Source organism: Branchiostoma belcheri, unplaced genomic scaffold (genome assembly GCF_001625305.1).
Source record: "Branchiostoma belcheri isolate BF01 breed outbred unplaced genomic scaffold, Haploidv18h27 scaffold11, whole genome shotgun sequence".
In the NCBI taxonomy this organism is placed as follows: Eukaryota; Metazoa; Chordata; class Leptocardii; order Amphioxiformes; family Branchiostomatidae; genus Branchiostoma; species Branchiostoma belcheri.
The window spans coordinates 4,568,535-4,579,365 of NW_017802491.1; the positions used below are offsets into that span (position 1 = coordinate 4,568,535).

General features: G+C 39.2%; 1 protein-coding gene across 1 annotated transcript; it reads right to left on the minus strand.

Moving 5' to 3' along the window:
- Positions 1 to 1,471: 1,471 nt before the first annotated feature.
- Positions 1,472 to 5,826, minus strand: LOC109486499. Its single transcript, XM_019790339.1, has 6 exons — positions 5,725 to 5,826; positions 3,213 to 3,363; positions 2,853 to 3,029; positions 2,587 to 2,664; positions 2,247 to 2,420; positions 1,472 to 1,950 (listed from the first exon to the last, which is right to left on the minus strand). The coding sequence occupies exons 2-6, from the start codon at positions 3,340 to 3,342 to the stop codon at positions 1,943 to 1,945; spliced, it is 567 nt and encodes a 188-aa protein (XP_019645898.1). The 5' UTR covers positions 3,343 to 3,363; positions 5,725 to 5,826; the 3' UTR covers positions 1,472 to 1,942.
- Positions 5,827 to 10,831: the final 5,005 nt, after the last annotated feature.

The following is a 10,831-nucleotide window of genomic DNA, read 5'->3' on the forward strand; positions in this document are numbered from 1 at the left end:
CCATAGTGTTCCTGTGTATAACAGTATATTTTCTTACAGGCACACAATGGGACAACGCTGGAAGCTACCACTGCAGCTGCTTCTCCAATCCAACAGCAGAGACTATCTACCTGGTCTACTTATGAGTTAGATCGCTCGACACTCCGGATGTTAACATGGTATCAGTCTTTGATAAACTCTACAAGAATAGTCTATACGCACCTGCAAAATGTTAAACTCAGAGGCCGAAACTGAATAGAAAGCTTATCGTTAAGCGTTGTCACTAGAAGATTGTTTACATATCACGATTATAGTACTTTGATGAAATTACTATTTATTATTACGATTATTGTACTTTGATGCAATACTATTTATCATAATATAATGATGCATCAATATCCATTGTCTACATATCTTGTTTATCATACATAGTTGTATGTATCATAGACAATATTGTATCTATAACATGGCCTTGTATGTACAAATACGTATAATATATACGATGAATAATAACTAGGCCGTTTTGAAATATTTATTGATACATTCAAATTATGAAGATTTCTATGTAAGATTTTTGGACATTTTTGATGAAGTAATTGACACTAGCTGGATGAGATATATGGTCATGTTTGTTTCTTTGTTATTATTCATACTCAATGACCTAAGTCGATCATTCTGAGCACCGTACACATACTGACCCCCTCTCCTCATTGAATAAATACAGTTTTAACAGACACTATGATTATAAGAGTTTTCTTATCAAAGACGAAGCCATGGTTACCATCCGGGGGCCTGTAGTCATGCTGGCAGACGTATATGTACTATGCCTGGATGAAACCCACATCAGAACGTCTTATTGGCGAATAAGGATGTCATCCCGTCTATAGTTTTGACAATATTGTGTCGGAAAACCTATCGCATGCAAAGGGCAAAATTCTGATGCAACGTCACCCAACCATCAATGAAAATCATGAAAACTCTCGGTTTTCGGTAAAACAGAGCTGGAAATGCTTGCAATTGGGTAATTCATTTGTTATTATACTACGTAGATTAAACTAAACATTTTAACTATCGCCTCCGAGCTGATATCTTGTGATATCTGTGAATTTTCAAGGGTTTCAACTGACTCAAATGTCAGAAAAACGTGTTTTCTAGAAACATAGGTACGTAATACACGTGACTTATTTGCTTGTGCTAGAACCACCAAACTTTTCTATTAGCTGGTTGAAGTAATAATGTTCATGTTGCCAGGGCAACGGGTTTCTACTGAAAAATTTGCAACTTTCAGCCATCTCCGTTTACAGTTTTAAACAATCAGTTTTAAGGGTTTGATATCAAATTACAAAAGGTTCCTAATATCAATAACATAATATGCCAATGAAGAACATGTTTAAGGAAAAAAGTATTTTTAGACTATTTTGAAAAAAAAACACTCAAATCGCTCTCAGGCTCAACTTACAACAGTCTCCAAATAATAACAAAGAAGCATAAATTGAACCCAGTTACAAGTTTTATTATCCGTCAACATTGTTAGTCATTCCATTCCATTCCTGTTCTTTTTTTAGATATTTGGAACATTTTTGGAAATTGTTTATGGATCAAAGTTTATCAATCAGTATCTTAATTACTAGCCTCACCAAAATGCCCTGCTAATATTAGTAGATACAATCAATCAGTGGCACAAATCTTAAGAATCTGTGATATCTGAGCGATGTAACAGATAGTTACTAGTACATTAAATCTTAATCACCATTGTACCTTGTTAAGTATCAAATTACAAAAGATATCAAAATGTAATTGTCTGAGGATGGTAGAAAATGATTATTAATACGTCGACAGGTTTATTCCTTTGTGTTTTAAAGAACTTAATCGCCCAATTCCTTAACCCCAATTAAACTATTCATAGCCATCTGTCTCGGTCACTTGATCAGCCACTTCTACTTCTGCCTTGTCTTCCAGCTTCTTAACGTTCTGTTAAAAGAAGAAATAAGAAAAAAAGAGAAAAACAGAAAAACGTAAGAAACAATGAGATCAACCCAACACAGGACATAAGAAAATGATAACATTGGAGGTTGGAAATGTCAAGTCTCATACAAATTACAATAAGTAAAAAAATGTTATGTTCCAGTTATATAGCAATAGTGGGATTTAAATGTACCATTAGCCACGATGTCCACCACGCGGAATCCCACGTCTGGCTAAAAAATCTTTCCTGTCGTTACAAAGTGGGACTATATATAGAGAGACTTAACGCAGCTCAAATGTACCTTCTATCTTAGCCTCCAGGTCCTCAAGTTCAAGTAGCAGATCCTCTACTTCGTCCCGCTTTCCTTTATTCTTGCATTTTATGTTGCACGCTTTTTCAGAGAATCTCTTCCTGCATCCCTTAAAGCAATCGTCAAATGCAGAGCCTCGCTTCTCCATCTCTAGCTCGTCCAGGTCTGCCAGGGAAGGGGAGAGAAAAACAGGAGGCGTTATAAACACTGATCAACACGAGAAGGGTCGTATGTCATTCAGTTTAAAACTCATTATGTCAAAGAACGTTGCCTTCAAGTTCTAAAGTTATTGTGTGACTTAGTTGACCACTACAGCACATCTGAAATGTACCTTCTTCCTCAGCCTCCAAGTCCTCAGCTTCAGGAAACAGGTCATAGCCGCGCTTCTCCGTCCCCAGTTCCTGCAGTTCTGTCAGAAAAAGAGAAGAAAAAAACGGAGACGTTAGAAACACTACACGGGACATATATGTAAAGTAGACAACAATGAACGAGTGTGAAATCTAAAGAAAAAGAAAACTAAGACGCCTTAAACAGAGGAACCTTGCGTCTAAGTTACAAAGTGGGACTATAGAGAGACTTAACGCAGCTCAAATGTACCTTCTATCTTAGCCTCCAGGTCCTGATCAAGTTCAGGTAGCAGATCCTCTACTTCGTCCCGCTTTCCTTTATTCTTGCATTTTATGTTGCACGCTTTTTCAGAGAATCTCTTCCTGCAGTCCTTAAAGCATGTGTCAAATGCAGAGCCTCGCTTCTCCATCTCTAGCTCGTCCAGGTCTGCCAGCGAAGGGGAGAGAAAAACAGGAGGCATCAGAAACACTGATCAACACGAGACGAGTCGTATGTAAATGTCATTCAGTTTAAAACCCATGACGTCAAAGAACGTTAAGCTGGAGAAGTTAGAAATACTGACATCAACTATCGACACTTGCTGTGCGAAACATTACAGCTCAAACTTACCTTCTAGCACGTCCACCAACTCTCCTAACTTGGTCAGCAGGCCTTGCAGGTCCTCCTCGCGATCCGCAGGCATGGCGGCCGCAGCAAGCACCAGGCAGCCCAGGAACAGGAGGCACACGGACAGCTTCATCGTCGAATGGTTTGAAAAACCCTGAAGAAATATCATAAAACATATGGCAACGTTACTATCGATGATTACTGTACTATGGAAGGGAATACGATACACGCGGGCTTTTATATATATATGACGTTGTAGCCTCGTCCTACTGGTTCATGCTTATAGCGAGCTCTATAGCTAGTGCTAACTACTATATAATACAAGGTTAAAGTCTTTTTTCACAGGTCTTTTATTTTTCTGTATACTTTAACATTTCGAATACACATTTCGAATGAAAAAATCAGGTTAGTTATTTACAGGCGAAAGGTTTGCTAGTTATGTTGTATCTTATAAAATTACTCTCTTTGTATATTTCATAACATAATGTTCCTCGCTTTGAAATCAACTGTTTACCCACACATTCACGAATTTATTCACGAACACCAGCCCACCAGGCTCGTCAGTCGTTTTGGAGCAATCCTGCCAGATTTAGCCAACACATACCTTTCCATACAACTCGAAACGACTTTGAGTTACACTTTAGTCAACTGCGACCCATGAACACACCCTGAACACTTCGAAATAGTTGGCTGGTTCTCTGCTGAATACCAGTCAACCTTGCTCGAACCTCCGGACCAAACCTTCGAATATTTTTTAAAAACATTTTGAAACATTCGACTGAAGCAGCCGAATAGTAGCCGACCCGGTCGAACACCAGCCAACTTTTCACTGACCGACTCCTAGTTCGGCTAGTGTTCGGGAGGAAAAATTTCGTGAATGTGTGAGAGGGGCTGAAATGAATGGCATGTAATGCTCCTAATTAAAAGGGATAAAAAAAGATATTATTCGTAAAAGAAACAAAGACATACCGCAATTATGGTGTTGTCTGTAAATTACAGATAATTACAGTATCTGCATGACGTATATAATTACTCAAAGCATGCTTCAACATACATCCCTTAAGCGTACCCGAAGGGTAAAAGGCCGTCGAGTGGCCAGTCCCCTTCGAATGGGTCCCGGATAGTGAAAGATTGTGTACCAGTACAACAGGTCAGGGTGTGAAACACCTTTTTTTTTAATTCAAAAGTTCTTTCCGGCAAGATCTCACGGACAATCGGCTCTTAGGCCGAAGAATAGCCAGACCAAGTGACACATAACTTTATACAGACACCAGCGTTTGTTACATACAAACAAATGTAGCACTGCTTTTCTTTTCAAAGTTCAGTCTTGGAAAAACTAAGTCTGCATTAAGCCGTTTCACACCCGGTTTCGAAGTTGTTTTCAATACATGCTTGAAACGTTTTTAAAGATAAATTTTAGAATCTATAGCTATGGCAATCACTCAGCAAAACATGATAGTCTTGAATAGTTCGGCTTCCCACGGTTGATCAACTTTTTTCGTATTTTTTGAGCAGTGAAACGTACTAGTAATCAAAATGTCGCCCCAGAGTCGAACGTGCTGCTTGTACAAACATCTACCCTATCCGGTTGGATGGTGATCGGTGGCCGGTAAATATCTTCCGAAAAGTGGATGGAATGTTGTCTATATAAACGTTGCGATCGAAAAATTACGGGACGTATGACTGCCGAAAATATTCACTTGAGCTAGGAGACTCGTCAAAAGTTTGATTTTTTCCTGCACTGAGACCATGGAGCTGTCCGGAGGTAGAATTGAATGCTGAGACGGGCTTCCATGTACCAATCATTTGTATCTTAAGCCCATGTTACACATTTAGAGCCATCGTCCGAATACCAGCTCACCACGGTTCTTGAACGTTCGAGAGCATACAAATCTAATTTCAGTTAAATTTGAGTCAAATTGACTTCTAACCACACTACAACCTACCCCTGAACGCCAGTCAACCACGGCCGAACCGCCCGTCCACTTTATAATTATGTTTGAAACATTTTGAATCATTCGGCCGGCGCAAACAAATAGTAACCGACCTGAACGAACACAAGCCGACCCAGCCAATCTTGCTCCGGATCCCGACCTACTCCAAACTATGGTTGGGGAGAGTTCGGCTGGTATCAGGAGGCCATATCCGGCTATGTGACATGGGCATTACATTATAGACCAAGTCGGTAGGTGACCGTAAATCGACAACATTCCCGGCGAAGCGGCAAAACCTCTAGAAACCCAATTTAAGCTGGTATATGAACAGGGGGTTCTATCTAAGGAGACGGTCACATTTCTAAGCCGGGCCCGGCCTGGTTGTTTGCGTGAACGAAAAATTAACAATCTGTATTAAGAGTACACACAAATAGTGGTCATGGTTAATTTTCTAAAACTTCTATTGTGTTTTGCTGTCTTATATCATAATTTTCGTTCCAAACAACTGCCCGGCCGGGTCCCTGGTTGGGAAATGTGACCGCGTCTTAAGTGAACAAACAAAAATACGAGTTGCTACTTACAGAATTTCTTGTCAGGCTGATGACAGTGAGGTTGGCGTCTGAAGACCTCTTCCCCCTCTTCTTCTCGCGGCTGGAGACAAGAGGATGGAATAGAACAGTGTGCAGGGCTCCGGCCTTTTAACTGCTCATGGCCAGTAATTATTCAAATTAGTGCCCACAGGTGTGGCTCCACAAAGTCCGTGCCTATACATGTGATAACATCTCTGCGTTCTTCTACATAAAGATATGTTAAATACGAGTAGTACTGAAAACAATGCGTCTATTGTTAAGGACCCTTCGAGCAACGCTGTAGGGAAGAAATTTTGGACAAGCCTTGCTTGCTTGATCTACAGCCGTTGTCTGTTGATGATAGATAATAGTTATGCTTTGGGCGTTCCATTAATATGTCATTTTCTTTACCTCATACATTATCTATCGTATAGAAGTCTACAGTTACTTTAAGATTAGTAGAAAAACAATAGTAGAAGTTTCTCTCTGATAGTAAATATTTACTGACAATGAAATACTAGTAATACCTCCCAGTATATCCTATAGCCGTAGCCGTAGGTAAAGAGAGTCTTTTTTTTTGCGTGCTGTTTAAAGCTATAAAAGTGGGAAAAGACAGACGGTACGTTTAGGAATTACAGGTTTACTGTACCGGGAACCCACTGGACAATAGACTAATGGTCAGATGTGTACACAAAATTCTCAAGGTTGCATCGATCAGCCTACGTGTGGATGTTTTCGGTTTGTTTTCGCTTGTTTTCGAGTTGTTCGGGGTAATTCCCTGGCTGTGTTCAGTAATTAGTGAAACAGCTGACTATAAAACAAATAATAAAGCAATCAGACATAATTCAAACCTTCCCGTCAATGTGGTCTTTAAAACACACGCCGTACTGTAAAATACACAGGGGCTGTACAGAGTCAAAAGTTCAGATGTTCATACAGAGTGTCAGAGACAATATTTCACGAACTGAGGTTTTCCGAACTGACAAGCACGATTGATGGAAGACGCTTTACAATACACCCTTTTACAATATCCTGGGGGCTTAACATTTCGTCTTTTGTGAAGGATTCTTCAGGTAATGCAATTATACACTTTGGGGGAGCAATTTTGATCTGTTGGTGGGATGGATAATGACAGTGTTGTCGGCATCTCATTTCATAAAGATGAGTTCATTCACCTCATTCCATATACACCACATTCAAGTGAACAGTTAGTAGTAATATTAGTAGTGCTAGTAATAGTTGAAGTAGTCAAAATTACATACATTGTACAATGTGCAATTGTCATACACTAAGTTCTTCTATATCGCAAAGGTTAGCGATCCTGATAATAACAGCTTGCCCAGGGGAACCGCCGTAAGTCATTTCCTTAATTTGTTTTTTGCGTGCAGTGGACTAATTTAAAACAGACCTATAGTTTTATCAGAAAAAAAAAACAAAGTTATGGAAGACAGAAAAGACAGACGCTATCCCGTTTCAGAATGTACAGGTTTATTGTATGGAGAAACCACTATAGACTACGCACTAGTCACTAGTAAGCACTCTGCCTTTTGAACTATAGGCAGCGCTCTGCCTTTTGAAGTATAGGCATCCTTCCATGTCAAGAGATGACAGTAGCTTTATAAGTCTGGTGTTGTGGTCGTGCTTAGGGTCTGGTGTGGCTAATTAGCCCTACATGTATCTTGTATCGCATGGCAGTCCCGGCCATAGTTAATACACAGGAAAGTTGTAATATTTTGTGGTTTCTCTTTTTGCTTCGAATTCTTGCGCTTTGTCTTAAATGTTTTCGGTTTGCTCTCGTGTGGTTTTGAGTTTATTCCCGGGTTGTTTTCAGTAATTAATGAAACAGCTGACAATATAAGACAAAAAGAGCAACCAGGCATACTTCACAACTTCACGTCACGTGGTGTTTTATAACGAATACACCGTACGTTAAATACACAGGGGCTTTGTAGAGAGCCGACTGTTTTATCGTTTATACATAGACAACATTTGACGAACTTTAAGTTTTCAAAGTTCTACTAACCTTTTGACCCTTTAGCACCTACAGCACCTGCAAATTCCAAAATTAAAATTGATAGAAAACCCTTCGGCAATAACCTATTGACATTTCGTCTATTGTTAAAGATCCTTTGTAAGAAGTTATGGGCAAAATTTAATTGACCTGCAGTGGTTGTCTGATAATGCTATATAATGATCACGCTGTAGGCGTCTCATTTCAGAAACTAGACTTCATTCAACCAAGGGGGTTAGAAATAAGCTCTTTGATTCAACTCACACATTATACACTGTATACAACTTGGTCTGCAGTAGTAATTGTAAAGTAGTCTCATTTTAGTACGTTTATGACAATGAAATCAGCACGTCGGCAGAACATACTGCACCTGCACAATTTATTTTGCGTAGCACTTTTGAATAAATAGAACGTCTCATATAAGATTGTATTTGTGCACATGAGGTTAACAACATCCCGTCTGTCGTTTCCAAATGTTGTGTCGAAATAAAATCGTCTTCAACAGGCAAAATTTTGATGCAACGTTGGCCAACATGAAGTTTTAAACATCTATGAAAAATCAGAGTGAAGCTTTAAACATCTATTTAAGACCTACTTTTGAAAAAGTTTTACAGGAATTTACCACTTGTTCTGACTTCATACATTGGGCAGATGTGTACACAAAATTCTCAGTGTTGCATCGATCAGCCTACATGTGGATGTTTTCGGTTTGTTTTCGCTTGTTTTCGAGTTGTTCGGGGTAATTCCCTGCATGGCTGTGTTTAGTAATTAGTAAAACAGCTGACTATAAGACAAATAATTAAAGCAATCAGACATAATTCAAACCTTCCCGTCAATGTTGTCTTTAAAACACACGCCGTACTGTAAAATGCACAGGGGCTTTACAGAGTCAAAAGTTCAGATGTTCATGCAGAGACAACATTTCACGAACTTAAGTTTTCCGACCTGACAAGCACGATTGATGGAAGACGCTTTTACAATAAGCCCTTTTAAAATATCCTAGGGGCTTAACATTTCGTCTATTGTGAAGGACTCTTCAGGTAATGCAATTATACACTTTGGGGGATCAATGTTGGAAAGCTTTGATCTGTTGATGGCGGGGTGGATAATGACAGTGTTGTCGGCATCTCATTTCATAAAGATGAGATCATTCACCTCATTCCATATACACCACATTCAAGTGAACAGTTAGTAGTAATATTAGTAGTGCTAGTAATAGTTGAAGTAGTCAAAATTACATACATTGTACAATGTGCAATTGTCATACACTAAGTTCTTCTATATCGCAAAGGTTAGCGATCCTGATAATAACAGCTTGCCCAGGGGAACCGCCGTAAGTCATTTCCTTAATTTGTTTTTTGCGTGCAGTGGACTAATTTAAAACAGACCTATAGTTTTATCAGAAAAAAAAGTTATGGAAGACAGAAAAGACAGACGCTATCCCGTTTCAAAATGTACAGGTTTATTGTATGGAGAAACCACTATAGACTACGCACTAGTCACTAGTAAGCACTCTGCCTTTTGAACTATAGGCAGCGCTCTGCCTTTTGAAGTATAGGCATCCTTCCATGTCAAGAGATGACAGTAGCATTATAAGTCTGGTGTTGTGGTCGTGCTTAGGGTCTGGTGTGGCTAATTAGCCCTACATGTATCTTGTATCGCATGGCAGTCCCGGCCATAGTTAGGACACAGGAAAGTTGTAATATTTTGTGGTTTCTCTTTTTGCTTCGAATTCTTGCGCTTTGTCTTAAATGTTTTCGGTTTGCTCTGGTGTGGTTTTGAGTTTATTCCCGGGTTGTTTTCAGTAATTAGTGAAACAGCTGACAATATAAGAAAAAAAGGCAACCAGACATACTTCACAACTTCACGCCACGTGGTATTTTATAACGAATACACCGTACGTTAAATACACAGGGGCTTTGTAAAGAGCCGAATGTTCTATTGTTCATACATAGACAACATTTGACGAACTTTAAGTTTTCAAAGTTCTACTAACCTTTTGACCCTTTAGCACCTACAGCACCTGCAAATTCCAAAGATTGATAGAAAACCCTTCGGCAATAACCTATTGACATTTCGTCTATTGTTAAAGATCCTTTGTGAGAAGTGATGGGAAAAATTTAATTGACCTGCAGTGGTTGTCTGATAATGCTATATAATGATCACGCCGTAGGCGTCTCATTTCAGAAACTAGACTTCATTCAACCAAGGGGGTTAGAAATAAGCTCTTTGATTCAACTCACACATTATACACCGTATACAACTTGGTCTGCAGTAGCAGTAGTAATTGTAAAATAGTAAGAGTAGTAGTGGTAGTCTCATTTTAGTACGTTTATGACAATGAAATCAGCACGTGGGCAGAACATACTGCACCTGCACAGTTTATTGTGTGTAGCACTTCTGAATAGATAGAACGTCTCATATAAGATTGTATTTGTGCACATGAGGTTAATAACATCCTGTCTGTCGTTTCCAAATGTTGTGTCGAAAAAAAATTCGTCTTCAACAGGCAAAATTTTTATGCAACGTTGGCCAAAATGAAAACTGTAAAATGGGGGGGGGGGGGCTGCGCAGTTGGAATATAATGATGCTTTAAACATCTATTTAAGACCTACTTTTTAAAAAAAGTTTTACAGGAATTCACCACTTGTTCTGACTTCATACATTGGACAGATATGTGTACACAAAACTCCCAAGGTTGTATCGATCATTCTACATGTGGATGTTTTCGGTTTGTTCGGGTGTTTTCGAGTTGTTTTCGAGTTGTTCGGGGTAATTCCCAGGATGTGTTCAGTAATTAGTGAAACAGCTGACTATAAGACAAATAATAAAGCAATCAGACATAATCCAAACCTTCCCGTCAATGTGGTCTTTAAAACACACGCCGTACTGTAAAATGCACAGGGGCTTTACAGAGTCAAAAGTTCAGATGTTCATGCAGAGACAACATTTCACGATAAGTTTTCCGAACTGACAAGCACGATTGATGGAAAACTTCTACAATACGCCCTTTTACAATATCCTAGGGGCTTAAGATTTCTTCTATTGGGAAGGATTCTTCTGGCAATGCAATTATACACTACCACTCCGGGGGGGGGGGTGGGGGGT